Source organism: Pristiophorus japonicus, chromosome 5, assembly GCF_044704955.1.
Source record: "Pristiophorus japonicus isolate sPriJap1 chromosome 5, sPriJap1.hap1, whole genome shotgun sequence".
NCBI lineage: Eukaryota > Metazoa > Chordata > Chondrichthyes > Pristiophoridae > Pristiophorus > Pristiophorus japonicus.
Window position 1 is genome coordinate 37232615 of NC_091981.1, and position 21077 is coordinate 37253691.

The 21077-nt window shown below is 46.3% G+C and overlaps 1 protein-coding gene across 1 annotated transcript in view; it reads left to right on the forward strand.

Moving 5' to 3' along the window:
• LOC139264063 (collagen alpha-6(VI) chain-like) overlaps nucleotides 1–20563 on the forward strand; it is a 151635-nt gene extending 131072 nt beyond the window's left edge. Inside the window, exons 35-39 of the mRNA XM_070880161.1 lie at nucleotides 16334–16433; nucleotides 16636–17310; nucleotides 18638–18740; nucleotides 18855–18985; nucleotides 19981–20563. Coding sequence (XP_070736262.1) covers nucleotides 16334–16433; nucleotides 16636–17310; nucleotides 18638–18740; nucleotides 18855–18985; nucleotides 19981–20153 — 1182 coding nt within the window. The 3' untranslated portion in view covers nucleotides 20154–20563. The remainder of the gene's footprint in view (nucleotides 1–16333; nucleotides 16434–16635; nucleotides 17311–18637; nucleotides 18741–18854; nucleotides 18986–19980) is intronic.
• Nucleotides 20564–21077: the final 514 nt, after the last annotated feature.

Below are 21077 nucleotides of genomic sequence, written 5' to 3' on the forward strand. Positions count from 1 at the left end.
GCCAGGAGCTGCATTGTTAGGTGTGTACATTTTAGAAATGGAAACATGTACAGCAGCAGCTTGTGGTAATATTTCTCCTCACTGTCCATTTCATGTGAGTGTAACACTCTTCGATTCAATGCAGAAAGCGGTTTAATGTCCTAAGTAGGGCAAGAAAGGTGAGTACAGTGCTATATTCACCGACATCCTGATGTGTGTATCACCCTAACCCCTCACTCTGCCTTCTCAAGCGTACTCCAGAACATCACTCCTCACATCAACTTACCTTGCAGGTTTACCTGTTGCCCTCTGTCTATACACTTACTCACACCCCCATCTATCCATCCACCACTAACAGTTACACTCATCCTTATGCCTCATAGTCACCCTCAACAAATGTGAACACATACCATTGCTCTTACTTATAAGGTCTCTTCTTTCCTTGCAGGGGAAGAGAGCAGAAAACTCCAGGGAGAGGCAGTGAACCAGAGGTGACCCTCCAGCCATCTCTCAATTGACATCTGCAGAGGAGGAGGCGCTGGAGATCAACGGAGTCTTGGTGTGCCTGGGCATCGGAGATGGGGGCTTGCCAGCTACCTGGTGACAGAATCAAATATCAGCCAACCACATGACATACAACACTCAGTCATGTTGACTTGATGTCAATAGCCACTGATATATGATCATGTGCAAAATGATAACTTCAAGTGTTTTTACCTACACAGTACTCATTAATGTTTTTTTATCTCCAACAGGGCCATCACACATCAAGCAGGAGTAGGTCCTGGTCACCCACAACAATGACGACTCCTCAGAGAAGCTCATTCCTTCTGAGGGTGCACCCTCAGGACCTATGCAGACCATGCACCAGCTCACATACTCGCACTTCAGTGGGACAAATTCGAGAGATAGTTAGGTTTTCACATGGTGACTTGCACTTCACAAGTGAGCAAGAACAGATGATGGTGACGGGGACAGCAGTGGCGAATCCGCGTCAGAAGACGCAGGACCCTCCAAACTTTGCTCAACTAGATGCAGGTGCTGTACCTCGAGGGCCATCGACGAACAGGATACTTACTGAGCAGAGAATGTGCAGCATTGCAGAGAGATTAGAGGATTCCGTCTCCAGCATGAGCGGCATGACGTTGCACACCTTTGCGATGATGTTGGGGTGGAATGTAGAATGTTTCAGTATAAGGGGTGTCGCAGTTGTGTGAGACGGACTGGTTGGGCTGGGTGCTCTTTGCCTTTTCGTCATTGTTCATAGGTTTATATGTAACCTTTAGGGCTGCTGACCAAGGGCCGTGCAGCTCTTTGTCGGCCAGCGTGGACACGATGGGCCGAAATGGCCTCCTGCACTGTAAATTTCTATGTTTCTATGTCTTCTTCCATGGAAAGAGTGACCAACTGCATGGAGCATCAAATGTGACAATCACACGGTGCATGCAGGCCTTCAACCATGGTTTGCACACTCTGAATGCCATCTTAAATAAGATGAATGATACTCTGGCCTTGGCCTTTCACCACCCCACTGATCTGCAGCAAAGTGTTCTCCAGCACATTGCTGGCAGGGAAGTGCAGATGAGCCATGAGAGGGGTGATGGTGAAAGGGGACATGGAAGTGGCAACTCGGCTCAAAGCGCTTTCACTTCTAACCCATTGCTTCCCCTCTTTAGCCAGTATCTGACATGCTGCCTCGTGCCCCATTGGCTGAATCTGCCCCTGCATAGGTACAGGTGGGGCAGTCTTTGGTTGGGCCCTCACAGACTCCGAAACTCAGAGGACGTCGGCAAAGAGCATCTCAGCAGTCAGAGCAGGGATCTGAGCAGCCTGTCATGACCGCTGCCACAGGGATTGCACCATGTAGAAGTGCTAGGAAAAGGAAGAGTAAAGCTTTGTCATAGCACTAGGGTATGCGCATGGGTGCATCACACATTGTTAGATTGATAAGTTTCACTTTTCTATTTGAGCCACATAAATATACACCACTTTCACATCTTGCTCATTCTTAGTTGCTGGTTTGCAAGTGGCCTTTTCAGTAGTGTGATGATGAATGGGAAAACATGAATTGACAGCGAGCAATGTGAAAGGGAGGCTTGGTTGTTTATCGGACTGCTTAGTGTTAATGGCATTGCGGCGGGGGGGGGGGGGGCGGGGAAGTGGCTTTTGCATTTGCACTGGTGGAACCCAAGTGAACCTCGCAATAATGAGGACATCCTAGGTATCCCACATATGCAATATGCATCGCTAGTGGAACATTGTCCGCATCACCTTCCGCCTCCTCTTCCCCCTTGTCCTCCTCCACCTCGCAATCGTCTGAAGAGGCTCTGTACTCTGTGCCTTGATCCTCCTGTAGGTCCAAGTCTCACTGCTGTGCAATGTTGTGAAGAGTGCAGCACACCATGGTTTGGGTTCTGTCAGGACCACTTGGCTCCCGACCTCATTGTAGCCTTGGTTCAAACATGGACAAAAGAGCTGGATTCCAGAGAAGGTGAGAGTGACTGCCCCTGATATCAAAACAGCATTTGACCAAGTGTGGCATCAAGGAGCTCTAGTAAAATTGAAGTCCATGGGATTCAGGGGGAATAGTCGCCACTGGCTGGAGTCAGACCCAGCACAAAGGAAGATGGTTATGGTTGTTGGAGCTCAATCATCACAGCCCAGGACATCGCTGCAGGCATTCCTTAGGGCAGTGTCCTAGGCTCAACCATCTTCAGCTGTTCCATCAATGACCTTCCCTCCATCATTAGGTCAGAAGTGGGGATGTTAACTGATGATTGCATAGTGTTCAGTTCCATTCGCAACTCCTCAGATAATGAAGCATTCCAAGCCTTTATGCAACAAGACCTAGAAGATATTCAGGCTTGGGTTGATAAGTGGCAAGTAACTTTCGCACCATACAAGTGCCAGGCATTGACTATCTCCAACAAGTGAGAGTCTAACCATCATCCCTTGACATTCAACGGTATTACTATCGCCAAATCCCCTACCATCAACATCCTGGGGGTCACCATTGACCAGAAACTTAACTGGATCAGCCACATAAATACTGTGGCTACAAGAGCTGGGTACTTTGCAGCGAATGTCTCCCCTTCTGACTCCCCAAAGCCTTTCCACCATCTACAAGGCACGAGTCAGGAATGTGATGGAATACTTGCCGCTTGCCTGGATGAATGCAGCTCCAACAACACTTAAGTAACTTGACACCATCCAAAGCAAAGCAGCCTGCTTGATTGGCCACCACCTCAAACATTCACTCCCTCTACCACCGGCGCACTGTGGCTGCAGTGTGTAACCATCTACAAGATGCACTGTAGCAACTCATAAGAACTAGGAGCTGGAGTAGGCCATTTGGCCCTTTGAGCCTGCTCCGCCATCAACAAAATCATGGCCGATCTTCTACCTGAACTCCATTTTCCCCGCACTATCCCCATTTCCCTTAATTCCCCCAAAATTATCGACCTCTGCCTTGAATATACTCAGCGACTGAGCATCCACAGCTGTCTGGGGCAGAGAATTCCAAAAATTCACAACCCTTTGAGTGAAGACATTTTTTCTCTTCTCAGTCCTAAATGGCTGACCCCTCATTCTGAGACTGTGATCCCATGTTATAGATTCCTCAGCCAGGGGAAACATTTTCACAGTATTAACCCTGTCAAACCCCTTAAGGATGTTATATGTTTCAATTAGATCACCTCTCATTCTTTTAAACTCTAGGGAATATAGGCCTAGTCTACTCTCTCTCTCCTCATATGGCAATCCCCTCATCCCAGGAACCAGTCTAGTGAACCTTCGTTGCACTCCCTCTAAGGCAAGCATCTCTTTCCTTCGGTAAGGAGACCAGAACTGTACCAGAACTCGCCAATTCCTTTTCGGCAGCAACTCCCAAACCCGCGACATCTACTAGAAGGACAAGGGCAGCAGGTGCATGGGAACACCATCACCGACATGTTCCCCTCCAAGTTATGCACCATCCTGACTTGCAAGTATATCGCCCTTCCTTCATCGTTACTGGTTGAAAATCCTGGAATTTCCCTCAGCACTATGGGAGTACCTTCAGCATTCGGACACCACCACCTTCCCAAGGGTAATTAGGGATGGGCAATAAACACTGGCCTTGCCAACGACACCCACATCCCAGGAACAAATAAAAAAAGTGTGTAAAATAACCTCGCCGCATAAGTACTGTGAACAAACCCTCTCACATAAGCAGGTAAGAATGCAGCTGTGGGTACTTAGTACTTATTAGCAGATTTCTCTGCCATGGCTACAGCCCTTCAAATGCCGCTGTGTTTTCACCTTGCTTTCACTGGCGAGCTCCAGGAAACCCATGTACCCAAAGTTAAAGTGCAAAACCATTTAAAACTGAGATGAGGAGAAATTTCTTCTGAGGGTTGTGAGAGAGCTGTGGAAGCTGGGTCATTGAATAAATTTAAGACAGAAATAGACAGTTTCTTAAACGGTAAGGGGATAAGGGGTTATGGGGAGCGGGCAGGGAAGTGGAGCTGAGTCCATGATCAAATCAGCCATGATCTTATTGAATGGCGGAGCAGGCTCAAGGGGCCGTTTGGCCTACTTCTGCTCCTATTTCTTATGTTCTTAAAACCCACATTAATATCATTCTAATTGAACGATTAACATATTGAAGTTGACACTCCACCTCTCCCAAGGGGGTTGCTCGCAAGCAGCATAACCTGCTGCACTTAAATAGTGAAAGCCGATGGGTTGGAGCCGGTGTCCTGACGTGCTTGGATTTTTGCCCAATCCCACGCTCACACCCAATCCCAAACCCCCACCCAATCCCACGCCCAAATCCACGCCCACGCCCAAATCCCACACACTCACCCAATCCCAAGCACTGCTCCATGTTAAATTCCCCCCATGACTTTGAAATGGAGTCTGAATCCCATTTAATTATTCAAAAGATGGAAATCTGAAATAAAAACAGAAAATGCTTGAAATACAGGTCTGGGAGCATCTATGGAGAGAGAAACAAAGCTAGCGTTTCAGGTCAATGCCTTTTCATCTGACTCTGTTTCTCTCCACAGTTGCTGGCTGACCTGCTTAGTATTCCATTTAATTATCCCCCACTTAACCTGACGACTACACTTGCTCGTCTTCCCACATACAATGTCACAGGAGATGGACTAGTATTTTAATATTGTTTGGCATTGAAATGGAAAGAGTACACTTAAAGGGAAAGGACCACCAAGCAAGAGTACATGTACGGAAAAAAAACATACATGGCTTTAAAAAAAATTGTTATTCAATGTCGTCAATTTTCTTACATGATTCTGTCACCCTGCTGAACCATTCTGTGCTGTAATTGAAGGGGAGGAGCCCAACTTTGTCCTGGAGCAGATCCATTGTTAATAATGGGGTGAAGGGCCCATCTAAAGCTGTGCCACACTGTACAGTTTGGGTTGCTGACAACACAGAGCAACCTAGCAGGGAGGGAGAGAATCCTGACATGCAGGAAAAAGTTGATTCAGTGCTAAAGAAGGCAGCAGGTACTTATTGTGGAGTGTCGTCAGACTGGCAGGTAGTATTGAGCAACTGATAGTTCAGTGCATTACAGAGGGAGTGCTGCTTTGTCAGATGTATTTATTTTGGATGAGACATTAAACTGAGGCCCCATTTGCTCAGGAGGATGTAAAGGAATCTATGGTACTAATCAAAGAAGAGTTGTCCTGACTAACAACTTTCCTTGTGCACAAATTGGCTGCTAGCTTTGCCAACTAAACAATAGTGACTGGATTTCATTGGCTGTGCAGTGCTTTGGGGCGTCTCGAAGATGTAACAGGAGTTATATCAATGCAAACAGTTTTCTTTTAGAGTACCTTAGGGATTGGTGCTGAGATCCCTACTAAAATAGAGAATGAGATGGAGTCAGGGGAAAAAGGCAGCAGCTTACAGAAGGAGTTGCTACAAGTATGAGAGGCAGAAAACAAATGCCTTATTGCATCTCTCAGAAATGTCTGAGAGAATTTCACAGAATTACAGACTTGAATGTGTATGGTGCCATTAATGTAATAAAATATCCCAAAGCGCTTCACTGGAGCGTTATCAGACAAAAATTGGCATCAAGCCAAAGAAGGAAACATTAGGAAAGGTAACTGAAAGCTTGGTCAAAGTGGTAGGTTTTAAGAAGCATTTTAAAGGAGGAGAGGGGGTTGGAGAGCAATAGGGAGGGAATTCCAGAGCTTAGGGCCTAGTCAGTTGAAAGCACAGACACCAATGGTCGGGCAAATAAAAGGTTGGAAGAATGCAGAATTCTTGAAGGGTTGTAGAGCTGGAGGAAGTTACAGAGCTAGAGAGAAGCAAGACCATGAAGGGATTTGAACATGAGGATGAGAATTTTAAAATCGAGGTGTTGCTGGATCGGGAGCCAGTGAAGGTAAGCGAGCACAGGCGTGATGAGTGAATGGGATGTGGCGCGTGCTAATTATTGAGTGCAATGACTCTTGTTCTGTAGGAATGACCAGATAACCTGTTTTTGGTGGTGTTGGTTGATGAAAAAGTGTTGTTCAGAATTCCCTAAGTACTGCCTTGGAGTATCAGCCAAAATTTTTCACTGAAGTCCTGCAGTGGGGCTTCAATTCAGACTCTTATTCTGAGGCAAATGTGCTACAAACTGAGCCAATCTGGTGAACAAAACATTACATTGCCGGATTAGTGCAGTAATAATAATAACTTTTATTGATATAGCGCCTTTAACGTTGTAAAACGTCCCAAGGCGCTTCATCGTCATAGGCAGTCCCTCGGAATCGAGGAAGACTTTCTTCCACTCCTGAAATGAGTTGGTGGCTGAACAGTCCAATACGAGAGCCATAGACTCTGTCACAGGTGGGACAGATAGTTGTTGAGGGAAGGGGTGAGTGGAACTGGTTTCTGCAGGCTCTCAGCATTGAGACTCGAAGTGCTCAGCGCCCTCCCGAATGCACTTTCTCCACTCAGGGCGGTCTTTGGCCAGGGACTCCCAGGTGTCAGTGGGGATGTCGCACTTTCTCAGGGAGGCTTTGAGGGTGTCTTTGTAGTGTTTCCGCTGCCCACCTTTAGCTCGTTTGCCGTGAAGGAGCTCCGCAGAGAGCACTTGCTTTGGGAGTCTCATGTTTGGCATGCGGACTATGTGGCTTGCCCAGCAGAGCTGATCGAGTGTGGTCAGTGCTTCAATGCTGGGGATGTTAGCCTGAACGAGCTCACTGATATCGGTGCGCCTGTCCTCCCAGGGGATTTGTAGGATCTTGCAGAGACATCGTTGGTGATGTATCTCCTGTGACTTGAGGTGCCTACAGTACATGGTCCGTGCCTCTGAGCCATACAGGAGGGCGGGGATTACTACAGCCCTGTAGACCATGAGCTTGGTGGTAGATTTGAGGGCCTTGTCTTCGAACACCCTTTTCCTCAGGTGGCCGACAGGCTGGTGGAGGACCTTTGTCTTACGGATGTTTAGCATAAGACCCATGCTTTTATATGCCTCAGTAAATACGTCGACTATATCCTGGAGTTCAGCCTCTGTGCGCAAATGCAGGCGTCGTCTGCGTACTGTAGGTCAATGACAGAGATTGGGATGATCTTGGACCTGGCCTGGAGTCGGTGAAGGTTAAAAAGCTTCCCACCGGTTCTGTAATTTAGTTCCACTCCAATGGAGAGCTTGTTGACTGTGAGGTGGAGCATGGCAGCGAGGAAGATTGAGAAGAGGGTGTGAGCAATGATGCAGCCCTGTTTGACCCCGGTCCGGACGTGGATTGGGTCTGTAATGGATCCGTTGGTAAGGATCACGACCTGCATGTCATCAAGGAGCAGGCGAAGGATGTTGACAAACTTTTGGGGGCCTCCGAAACGGAGGAGGACGCTCCATAGATCCTCACGGTTGACAGTATCAAAGGCCTTTGTAAGGTCGAAAAAGGCCATGTATAAGGACTGGCGCTGCTCCCTGCATTTTTCCTGCAGCTGTCGCGCTGCAAAGATCATGTCCATTGTGCCCTGTAGGGGGCGAAATCTGCACTGTGACTGTGGGAGGGACTCCTCGGCCACAGGGAGAAGATGGTTGAGGAGAACTCTAGCGACAACTTTCCCAGTGCCTGATAGGGAGAGTCCCCTGTAATTGCTGCAGTCGGACTTGTCTCCCTTTTTTTAAAAGATGGTCATGATCACTGCATCGCTGAGATCTCCCGGCATGCTCTCCTCCCTCCAGATGAGAGAGATGAGGTCATGTATCCACGCCAACAGTGCCTCTCCGTCATACTTTAGCGCCTCAGCAGAGATTCCATCCGCTCCCGTAGCCTTGTAGTTCTTGAGCTGTCTTATGGCTTTTCCTGCCTCGTGCAACATTGGGGTTTCGCTGTGGTGGTGGCGGGTCGCATGCTGCGGGATGGAGTCGAGAACACTCGAGTCAAAGACAGAGTCTCGATTGATTCGAAGTGCTCCTTCCAGCGGGCCCTGACTGCCTCGGTGTCCTTGATGAATGTTTCCACGTTCTTGGCCAGCAGTGGAATGGGGCCTTGGTTGTTTGGACCGTAGGTGGCCTTGACTGCGATGAAGAATCCTTGCATATCATGGCTGTCGGCCAGTTGTTGTATCTCCTGTGCTTTCTCCATCCACCACCTATTCTTTAGGTCCTGGGTTTTTTGTTGGACCTCAGCCTTGAGCCGTCTGTAATGTTGCTTTGCTGCTCCCTTTCATGTATTTCACCATCTTGCAATGACTATAAGTATGTAACTGTAACTCATGCATACTGTACCTGTACCCTTGTAATGCACACCCTGACCACAGGGAGTGAGCTCCTCACCTGGGCTTCCAGGTATAAAAGGGGAGGTCCCACCCAGGATCAGCACTCTTTAGTCCTGGGAATAAAGTGAAGGTCACAGAGTGACTGTGTCTGATATATCCATGCCTTGTGTGAGTTTGTAACAAGGTGCAGAGACACTACATCTGGCGACGAGAAACGGAAATCACCGAACCACGAGGATGGCCACCGGCAGCACAGAGGAACGCTACTGTGTGGGTGAGGACTGGGCCGACTTTGTGGAAGGACTCCAGCAGAGCTTTGTCACAAAGGACTGGCTGGGAGCGACAGCGGCTGACAAGCGGAGGGCGCATCTACTGACAAGCTGTGGTCCACAGACATATGCGCTAATGAAAGACCTGCTCGCATCCCAAAAGCCAGCAGACAAGTCCTTCGAAGAGTTCAGCCAGCTAATCAGTGAGCATCTCACGCCGGCAAGTAGCGTACACATGGCCTGGCACAGGTTCTACTCTCTCCGGCGTCGGGAGGGTCAAAACATCTCTGACTTCGAGGCGGAACTGCAGAATTTGGCCAGTCTCTAAGTTCTCCAATGCCTGCAGGGGGGAGATGTTAAGGGACTATTTCATCGAGTGAATTAATCATGCCGGCATTTTCAGGAAGCTCATAAAGACCAAGGACCTGACTTTAGAAGGGGCGGCGTTGATAGCTCAGACCTTTATGGAAGGGGAAGAGGAAACCAAGCTAATCTACGCACACAGCCCTGGTTTTACAGTTGCGTTAAACCAGCGAATCAATGTTATAAAAGTGACACAGAACCGCACAGGCAGGCAAAGGCAATTTGACACTGCCCAGACAGGCCGGCAAGGGCAATTCGACACCACCCAGGTAGCAACAAGCTCCTGGCAACAGGGACAATGGAAAGGGGATCGGCAATTCACGCCATCACGAGGAACAATACATCATTTGATGGGACAATTAACACCCCCCATCAGAGTGCTTAGAAACAGCCAAAAGGGCCATCAGAGAGGAATGCCTGGGAATAGTCCTTTTGTTAACAGCAATCTCAGCTCATGTTGGAGATGTGGGAGCAGACACACTGCAAAAATCTGCAGGTTCCAACTTTACACCTGTAGAATTTGTAATGTCAAGGGACACCTGGCCAGGATGTGCAAAAAGGCAGTAGCAAGGCTAGTCTTTGAGACAGAGGAACCAGACGAGGGGTCTGCAATACAGGATGAGGCCTGGGGAACAACCATGGATGCTGAAGTTCAGAGAGTTCATGTGGCTGACGTCCATACACCAAAACGCCACCCATGATGATGAAAGTCTTACTGAATGGCATTCCTGTGCACATGGAGCTGGATACGGGAGCTAGTCAGTCACTCATGAGCACCCAACAATTTGAGAGACTATAGCCACACAGAGCTAGCAGGCCCAAATTGGAATACTTTGATACGCAGCTACGTACGTACACCAAAGAGATCATTCCAGTGCTGGGCAGTGCAAAGTTGGTGGTAACACATAATGGATCACAGAACCGGCTACCATTTTGGATTGTTCCGGGAAATGGCCCCACGTTCTTGGGGAGGAGTTGGCTAGCTGAGATGAATTGGAAATGAGGGGATGTGCACGCTATTTCATCCGCGGAGCGAAGTTCATGCTCGCAGGTATTGCAAAAATTCGAGTCACTCTTTCAACCCGGTGTCGGAACGTTCAAGGGCACCAAAGTAGTGATAAACATCACTCCAGACGCCAGACCAGTGCACCACAAAGCCAGAGCGGTGCTGTACGTGATGCATGAAAAAATTGAAAGTGAACTGGACAGGCTGCTCAGAGAGGGCATAATTTTGCTCAAAGCAGATGGCTCGGTCAGGATTTGTGGCGACTACAAAGCCACCATCAACCGAGTGTCGCTGCAAGACCAATACCCGCTCCTGAGAGCGGAGGACCTTTTTGCCACGCTGGCAGGTGGAAAGCTGTTCACGAAGCTGGACTTCACTTCGGCCTACATGACTCAGGACTGGCTGAAGAATCCAAGTTTCTGATCACCATCACGACATACAAAGGATTATTTGTTTACAATAGGTGCCCGTTTGGCATTCGTTCGGCAGTGGCTATCTTTCAGCGAAACATGGAAAGCTTGCTTAAGTCCATCCCTAGAATGATCATGTTCCAAGACGACATCCTTATAATGGGTCGAGACACTGAGGAGCACCTCGCAACCTGGAGCAGGTGCTACGCCAATTGGAACGGGTAGGTCTGTGGCTGAAAAAGGCCAAGTGCATGTTTTTGGCCCCAGAGGTCGAGTTCCTGGGCAGGAGGGTTGCCGCAGATGGGATCCGGCCCACAGAATCAAAAACTGAGGCGATTCGCCAGGCGCCCAGGCCTGGCAACACGTCGGAGTTGTGATCATTTCTGGGACTTTTGAACCATTTTGAGAACTTCCTGTCGAACTTAAGCACATTGTTGGAGCCGTTACACATGCTCCTCCGTAAAGGTTGTGAATGGTTTTGGGGGTATTGTCAAGAACGGGCTTTTTCAATAAGGCGAGGAACCTGCTGTGTTCCAACAAACTGTTGACTTTGTATGACCCCTGTAAAAAAAACTAGTTTTAACATACGATGCGTCATCCTACAGGGTTGGGTGTGTTTTACAGCAGGGTACTGATGACGGCCGACTCCAACCGGTGGCTTATGCCTCCAGGTCGCTCTCCCAGGCAGAGCGTGGATACGGCATGGTCGAGAAGGAGGCACTCGCGTGTGTGTACGGTGTGAAAAAGATGCACCAGTATCTTTTCGGTAGACGGTTCAAGCTAGAGACAGACCACAAGCCGTTAACATCCCTGTTGTCTGCCAGCACGGCTGTAAACGCTAATGCGTCAGCTCGCATACAGCGATGAGCCCTCACGCTGGCTGTGTATGACTACACCATACGGCACCGGCCAGGCACCGAAAATGGTGCTGACGCGCTCAGCAGGCTCCCATTGACCACCACCGAGGGGGCATCGGAGCAGAGCACCGAGATGGTCATGGCCGTTGAGGCTTTTGACACTGCGGACTCCCCCATCACAGCCCGCCAGATCAAACTCTGGACCAACAGGGACCCCCTCCTATCCGTGATAAAGAAATGTGTCCTGACTGGGGACTGGGCGCCTGCACACAGGGCGTGCCCCGAGGAAATCAGGCCATTTCAGAGACGGATGGATGAACTCTCCGTCCAAGTCGACTGTCTGTTATGGGGCAGCCGGGTAGTCATGCCCCAGAAAGGAAGGGAAGCGTTCATCAGGGAACTCTACAGCGAGCACCCTGGCATCGTGTTAATGAAGGCCATTGCCCAGTCACACGTGTGGTGGCCGGGGATTGACTCAGACTGGAACACTAGGTTCGCAGGTGCACGACGTGTGCCCAGCTGGGCAATGCCCCCAGGGAGGCCCCACTCAGCCCGTGGCCCTGGCCCACCAGGCCATGGTCACGTATTCAAGTGGACTATGTGGGCCCATTCATGGGAAAAATTTTCCTGATCGTTGTCGATGTATACTCGAAGTGGATCGAGTGCATCATATTGAACTCGTGCACGACATCCATCACTGTGGCGAGTCTGCGTGTGGTTTTCGCGACCCACGGCTTGCCGGACATCCTGGTCAGTGATAATGGCCCGTGTTTTACCAGCCATGAATTTCAGGAGTTTATGTCGGGCAATGGGATCAAGCACGTCCGGACAGCGCCATTCAAGCCGACCTCCAATGGCCAGGTGGAACGGGCAGTCCAAGTCATAAAGCAGGGCATGCTACGCATCCAAGGACCCTCCCTTCAGTACCGCCTATCGCGCCTCCAGCTGGCCTACAGGTCCGGGCTGCACTCGCTCACGGAACTCCTCATGAAACGCACACTCAAGATGCTTGTCCCTTATTCACCCAGCCCTGGCAGACATTGTTGAGGGCAAGCGCCAGTCTCAAACCGTGCTCCATGATCGAGGCTCAAGGGGGAGATTTATAGAAAAAGATGACCTGGTATTTGTTCTTAACCATGCTTTGGGACCCAAATGGCTTGAGGGCACCATAATTGGCAAAGAAGGAAACAGGATCATGGTGGTCAGACTAAACAATGGGCAGATATGCCGCAAACACTTGAACCAAGTAAAGACAAGGTTCAGTGCAGACACGGAGGAACCGGAAGAAGAGCATGATGAGATAGCACCCACACCACTGCCAGCGCACGAGCAACAGAGACAGCCCTCAGCATGCACAGTCCCTGCAGCCAACCCGGACAGGCCGGAATCACCTCAAGTGACCACGACGCATGCTGAGGCTCAGCCACCAGAGCCACCCGATAGACTTAACCTCTGAAACTAAAAGACCTAAGGGGGGAGGTGATGTAATGTATTTCACCATCTTGCAATGACTATAAGTATGTAACTGTAACTCATGCATACTGTACCTGTACCCTTGTAATGCACACCCTGACCACAGGGAGTGAGCTCCTCACCTGGGCTTCCAGGTATAAAAGGGGAGGTCCCACCCAGGATCAGCACTCTTTAGTCCTGGGAATAAAGTGAAGGTCACAGAGTGACCGTGTCTGATATATCCATGCCTCGTATGAGTTTGTAACAAGGTGCAGAGACGCAACACTCCCGAGTTGGTTTGTTGCTTGAGGCTCAGGAATGCTCTGCACTTGCGATCTATTAGCTCTTGGATCTCCTGATCATTCTCATCAAACCAGTCCTGGTGTTTTCTGGTTGAGTGACTGTCCCAAGGTGCTTCACAACAGTGTTCCAGACAAACCGATAAATTTGACACCGAGCCGCAGAAGAAATTAAGGCAGATGATCAAAAGAGGTAGGTTTTAATGAGCGTCTTAAAAGAGGAGAGGTAGAGAGGTGTGGAGGTTTAGGGAAGGAGTTCCAGAGCTTGGAGCCCAGGCAGCTGAAGGCACATCCACCGATGGTTGAGCAATGAGTGATGATCAAGAGGCCAGAATTTGAGGAGCGCATACAACTTGTGGGATTGTGAGGCTGAAAAAGGTTATAGAGATAGGGAGGGGCAAGTCCATGGAGTGATTTGTAAATAAGGTTGAGAATTTTGAAATCGAGATGCTGTTTAACTGAGAGCCAATGTAAGTCAGAAAGCACATGGGTGATGGGTGATCTTGACTTGGTGCAGGTTAGTACACAGGCTGCTGAACATAAGACTAAATGGAGGTCATGCTAAAACTGTCTCATACCATGGTCGTACTTTGAGTAACTGCATCCAGTTCTGGTCAACCAAGATACAGGGATATGTTCAAGCCCTGAAGGCAGTGCAGCGAACAACCATGAGTTTTACCCAGCAGCGAGGGATTGAGATATGAGGAATGATGAGAAAGATGGGGGCTCTTTAGCCTTGAATGAAGGTGACTGAGGAAGGACTTGATAGAGGAATACAAGATATTAAACTGTATTGAGAAACTAAAAGCCAGAGCAGTTTCTGAAGATGAACCAGGTCAATGGGAATAGGTTCAGCCTGGTGGAGGGTAATTCTGGTGTTGGTGAGAATTTCTTAATGCAAAGAGCAACTGAGGAATAAACATCAAGGAAGACAAATGGAGGTGAAAAGAAAGTCATTTGGGATCTTGACAGAGTAGATACAGAGAGAATGTTTCCCCTCTTAGGGGAACCAAGAACTAGGGGCATAGTTTCAGAATAAGGGGCCGCCCATTTAAAATGGAAATGAGGAGGAATTTCTTCTCTCAAGAGTTGTGAATCTTTGGAATTCTCTACTCCAGAGAGCTGTGGTGGCTGGGTCATTCAATATATTTAAGGTGGAGATAGACAGATTTTTGAATGATAAGGGAGTCAAGGGTTATGGGGAACAGGTAGGGAAGTGGAGTTGAGGCCAAGCTCAGATCTGCCATGATATTGAATGGTGGAGCTGGCTCAAGGGGCCAAATGGCTGACTCCTGCTCCTAATTCTTATGTAATGGAGGGAACACAGATTTTCTTTTTGACAAATAAGTTGAAGTGGGCTGTATTCAACTTGTGCTTTCATATATGTCTTTTACTCATGACTGGGCAGGACTGTGACCACTGCATAATGTGGTTTCAAATTAAATGGTCTGATAATGCTGACTAAAATAGTTTTAAGTAGATCCTATGCTAAAGGACATCAGCAATAGGCTCACACTTCAGTCCAGTACTGAGGGAGTGCTATAATGTCAGAGGTGCTGTCCAGTGGGTGAAATGTTAAACCAAGGCCCTCTCAGATAGATGTAAAGGATCCTGTGACATTATTTGAAAAAGAGGAGAGGAATTCTCCTGGTGCCCTGGACAATATTTATCTCCCAACAAAACAATTAAAAAAAATTACCTGATCATTTATCTCATTGCTGTTTGTGTGAGCTTGCTGTGTGCACATTGGCTTCTGTGTTTCCTACATTACAATAGTGACTACACTTCAGAATTACTTCATTAGCTTTAAAATGCTTTGGGATGTCCTGAGGTCATGAAAAGTGGTATACAAATATAAGCATTTATTTTTATATCACAGGTACAAGTTTGACACCAGTCCATAGAATGGAGTGCTGTACAGAAATGGCACCAGAATTTCCATGGATATGGGAAAATAAACATATTAACCCCCCCCCCCCCCCCCGTAAAAATAGTAGAGAGAGGAATTTGATAGAACATTGTGCACCTATGCAATAATGGCCCTGAAATCGCAGCCTCTACGCAGTGCATGGCCTAAACCCTGATCTTGCAATCTGTCAAGAATCTTCTTGACAGATCACATGCATCTGGAGGAAAAGGGCCTCCGCGGGCGGAGAGTTGGGCTATTTGCCCAACGTCTGCCTGGCGAATGCCCTTGAAATTCTTATGCCTGGTAAAAGTAGGCAGAAGGTCTGCTTTTACCAGCGTAAGAGTTTTAAAAAAATAGAAAAATTAAATGTTATCACTTATTTATATATTAAAAACCCTGTCCATTAAGGTAAGGTTATTTTTAGCTCTTTGAAACATACTAAAAAAAAATCAAAAAAATACATTTTGGTATAAAATATTTAATTAAATTTAATTTAATAAATGTTAAATATGTAAAATGTTTTTCAAATTTATTTAACGTGTTTGTGTATTTTTGGGGATATTCCCATTCATATTTATGGCAGCTCCGTACAAATTGAACTCACTAAGTATGAATGGATATCGCCCTACTTTCATTGGTTGGGCCGGCCCACATGATCCCAGGGATGCGTTTGAAGTGCTTAAGTTCCTGGGATACATTGGCCTCTAAGCAGGCCTACATGTAGAGGCCCAGGACCGCAAGTTTCCGAACCTCCGGAACCACCAGGTAAGTTCGTAGAAATTTTTCAGGTTGGAGGCATCCGACCGCAATTTCTGGGCCATTGTTCCTGACGAGTCATTTCTGCCTGTACTGTTTAAGAAGGGAAAACAAGTGTCTCCCCCTTCCCTCTCTTGGCCGATTAGATTACTTGACCCATTGGATGGTCAGTATGGCCTACAATCTAACTAGCTGAATCTCTAGGAGGTAATCACTCTACTAATGCTCACAGCATTTTAAAATCTATTAACAAACCTTGGTTTCTGAAATTTTAATTTTTTTCCTTTTCCTCTGAAAAAGATTGATGATACGAAAATGTTTCGAGTGGTTGTGTTGTCAAGACAGCATCAAGAAGCACGGGAACAGTTACGCAAAGTCCAATTATGTACTTTCTGTTTTGGTATGACTTTTAATTATAGTCACTTAATGATAACATAAATCAGAATTGGGAGCAAAAAGTGCTTCATGAAGTACTGTTGCTTTGTATAGTGCAAATGAAACAATAGACATGAAATTAAGGATGCATGTTCCATGAAGGATTTCTTGAAAACAATAGTTTACATCACAGGATTTAAACATTAGGCTTTAATCTTTCTTCACAGATATGTGTGCACCAAATGTCCAGTGTCAACAAGTCATCTCGTTAGCTCCAATCCCAATCAGCATGGACATTGCTTTTGTTGTTGATGGCTCACGCAATCTTAGAATCGTTGACTTTGAAAGAATAAAGGACTTCCTCAGCTCAATGCTTGATGTGTTTATCATCTCTAGAAACCCAAGGACCCTTGATAATCGTGCCAGGGTAGCCCTGGTGCAACATTCACCAGCTGGGTACCAACCCAGCTCTGGTCACAAGCCAGTCAACCTGGAGTTTGGGTTCTTGAGCTATGGCAGCAAAACAATGATGAAGAGATACATTGAGAATTCGTTTAATAAGTTAGAAGGTTCTTCTCGGGCTGGCCATGCAATCGAATGGACCTTGAATAATGTTTTCGCAAGTGCCCCAAATCCGCGACGCTATAAGGTGATCTTTCTAATACTTGCAGGAGAAACAAGTGCCTTTGACATACACAAGTTAAGGGCTGTGTCGCTACAAGCTAGGTGTAAAGGTTTCTCGATCTTTACTTTCTTCCTTGGGAAGGGTGCTGTCAGAACAGACCTGGAGGAACTTGTCAGTTTTCCTTATGACCATCACTTGATTCACCTTGGTCGACTGCTGGATCCTGAAATGACATATGCCCAAAGGTTTGCACGGGCCTTTCTGAAAAGTCTCACACGTAAGTTATGCTTGATTTCAAAGTAAAACTATGAGAAATATTACTGCATGTATATTCTTTACAGAGAGAATGTTTCCCAGTGATTGGTGTTCTTTCATAAGCTAGATCAAAAAGAAAGACTTGCATTTATGTAGCACCTTCCAAGACCTCAGGATGTCCCAAAGCGCTTCACAGATCATTATGATTGTGGCTTTTTGTTATGTTTCAACCTGCTGGTACTGCAGGTTTCAGACTTCCCTTCCCTTTAATGCCATGGTAGGTACTATCTGTTAAAAGGGCTGAGGAGACCCATCATTGTACTGACTTCCTTGTGTCAGTGGTAGCACACTCGCCTCTGAGTCAAAAGGTCGTGAGTTTAAGTCCCATTCCGAGACTTCAGCACGTAATCCAGGCTGACACTCCAGTACACTGAAGGAATGCTGCACTGTCGGAGGTGCCTTTCGGATAAGCGTTTAAAGCATCCTCTCAGATGGACATAAAATATCCCATGCATTTTTTCAAAGGAGAGCAGGAGAGTTCTCCCCGGAGTCCTGTCCAATATTTATCCCTCAACCAACATTACTAAAACAGATTATCTGGTCATTATTACCTTACTGTTTGTGGGACCTTGCTGTGTGCAAATTGGCATTTCCCACAGTAGGACAGTAAGTCACTTCAGAAGACTTTAGTTGTAAAGCATTTTGAGACATCCTGAGGTTGTGAAAGGTGCCATATATGTGCAAGTACTTTCTTTCAAGGCAGATCTATATCCAGCTAGGTGTTTTGATGATAATTGGTGGGGAGAGTATAACGTTTTGCTCTAAAACTTTAAACCATGCCCTGTTTCTTTCTTCTTGGGTGGTCTTTCTATCCTTTCCTTTGCTGCAGCTGTGGGTGATAAAAATGTTCACTATGCCTTAAAGGCCCATGCGTGGACACTTACACATTGAAAGAATATGAGTGGGAACAAAGTTGTCTCCCAGCATCACCGCCAGTCATTAAAAGGGGAAGCAAGATTTTTTTTTAATGCGGCATTATCATGACTCGATTATTCTCTTCTGAAGACTATTGCGTGAAATCTGTTAGTATTAGCAGGTTTTTTCAAAAGGTCACCAATAAATATATTCATCAATACATGTAATGCTTAAAGAATGTTTCAAAAACTCACTAGAATTTATTTTTATTGGTGACATGCGAAACCAAGAAATAAGTTAGTGAATGAATGTTAATGAATTTGTAAAATTATTACTGGTGGCTTCATTTTTAATGCACACAGCAAATAATTATTGGCAACTTTGAAGTGTGTAGTGTGTTGGACAGTATTTTAATGCGAATTTATTTTTTACAGTTGGAATCAACAGTTACCCACATCCAGCTTTACAGAGGGAATGTCAGAGAGCTGAATTATATAAATCTAGGCTAGAAACATCACCTCAACCTTCAGAAAGAATGTATGTTTTCAAAGGCAGTGCCTTTTTAGAGACACATCTGATTATTTTTTTAATATATGTTTAATATTTTTCATTGAATTATAGGCAGATTTTTTAATTTGTGCTCCTTTACAGAGTAAATACAAAGGAACCAGAAACGGAAGAATTTGAAGAGGAGGAAGAATTGGTAGAGGAGAAAGGATTTGAAGAGGAGGCAGAATTCACAGGGGAAACAATAGCCGTGAGAATTACAGATACAGACTATGGTAGGCGTAATAGGACATTTCTATACAGTTTTTTTCCCCCCAGTTTAAATCCATTGTGTACGCACAGTTCTGAAATTGGAAACACGAAATTGAAGCAGCTTCACTTATGTGAATGTTACAATTACTGCAAAGTAATGCTTACAGCGTTGCCAGTTTGGTCATGGATTCTTCCCAATGTTGCGGGGTCAACAATGCTGAAAACACGTTGCATGTACGTACGAGTGGGTGAGCTGGCCAAACTCGAGGACCAACAACGGGGCTTCACGCCATTGGGAGCTGTTGTTTATATTTGTTGTCTAACGTATCGGGAAATGTCCCTCACAAAGAAGGTCTTAGCAACTCTCATTGTACTGCTATTTATTTCCCTTTGCAGGGTTTCCTTCAACAGTTGCCTTGTGGATGCTCTGACTAAAATCAGACTTGATTTGTAAATACACATTTACTTCACCCTCTGAGTCAGAAGGTCGTGGGTTCAAGACCCATTCTAGAGATTTCAGAACAATATCCAATACTGAGGGAGTGTTGCAGTGTCGGAGGAGACATCTATTGAATGAGATGATAAACAGGCCCCATCTGTCCCCTCAGGTGGATGCAGAAGATCCCATGGTGCTATTTTGAAGAAGAGCAGGGGAGTTTTCCCTGGTGTCCTGGCCAATGTTTATCCCTCAAGCAATACCTAAAACAGATTATCTGGTCATTATTTCATTGCTGCTTGCAGCAGCTTACTATGTGCAAATTGGCTATCACGTTTCCTACATTACAACAGTGACTACATTTCAAAAAAGTTGCCATTTGCTGTAAAATGATTAGGGACGTCCTGAGGGTCATGAAAGATGCAATATAAATGCCAGTTCTTTCAACCAAACTAAACAGAACTTCTGTCCAATTTGATGTATTTTTCCATTGCTTCCCAGAAGTATTCTGGGACTCCATAAAAACTTTAAACAATCACTGACACAACAAAACCTATTCATTTATTTTTTGTTCTCTTCCAGATGTGTGTGTGCTCAATCAGGATGGAGGGACCTGCCAGGATTATAAAGTAAAATGGTACTTTGATCAATTGCTGCAAGATTGCATGCAATTCTGGTACGGTGGATGTGGAGGAAACGAGAATCGGTTTGATACCCAGGAGGAATGTGAAGCCTTGTGCCTTAAAACACGCTAGAAAATGCTACATGTATTAGTTTTAAAAAAAAAAGACATTTGTGAGATAATTGCATTAGAATGAATACGTCCAAGGGCGCCGTGGGCCATTCATTGTGTAGCTGAGCCATAAGATACCAGATTTGGTCTGTGGCATGGTTCCATTTTAACTTGGCCGAGGTTTTGCTCCCCAGAGTTGAGAGGAAGGTCAACCAGGATTCCACCTTCTGAGTACTACAGTGTGCCTCTCGCTGAAAGTCTGCTTCTATAGATGCCTTGTGTAATTGAATAGCCCAACACCACTCACTGTCAAGGCTCACACATGAATACTGGTCGTTGGGGTAATTGCTTGTACAAGGAGTTAGCGACTTCAGGAAAGGAGGGGAGGTGAAAAATTGATGAGTAATAAAAGGCTACCAAGTGTTAACTATATATGTAAATACATTCATTTGTGCAGATCTCACTTAATTGTCTATTTATAATCATATATAGAAACATAGAAATTAGGTGCAGGAGCAGGCCATTCGGTTCTTCGAGCCTGCACCGCCATTCAATAAGATCATAGCTGATCATTCAACCTCAGTACCCCTTTCCTGCTTTCTCTCCATATCCCTTGATCCCTTTGGCCGTAAGGGCCATATCTAACTCCCTTTTGAATATATCTAACGAACTGGCCTCAACAACTTTCTGTGGTGGAGAATTTCACAGGTTAACCACTCTGAGTGAAAAAGTTTCTCCTCATCTCGGTCCTAAATGGCTTACCTCTTATTCTTAGACTGTGACCCCTGGTTCTGGAACTCCCCAGCAACGGGAGCATTCTTCTTGCCTCTAACCTGTCCAATCCCGTCAGAATTTAAAATGTTTCTGAGATCCCCTCTCATTCTTCTAAACTCCGGTGGATACAAGCCCAGTTGATCCAGTCTCTCCTCACATGTCAGTCCTGCCA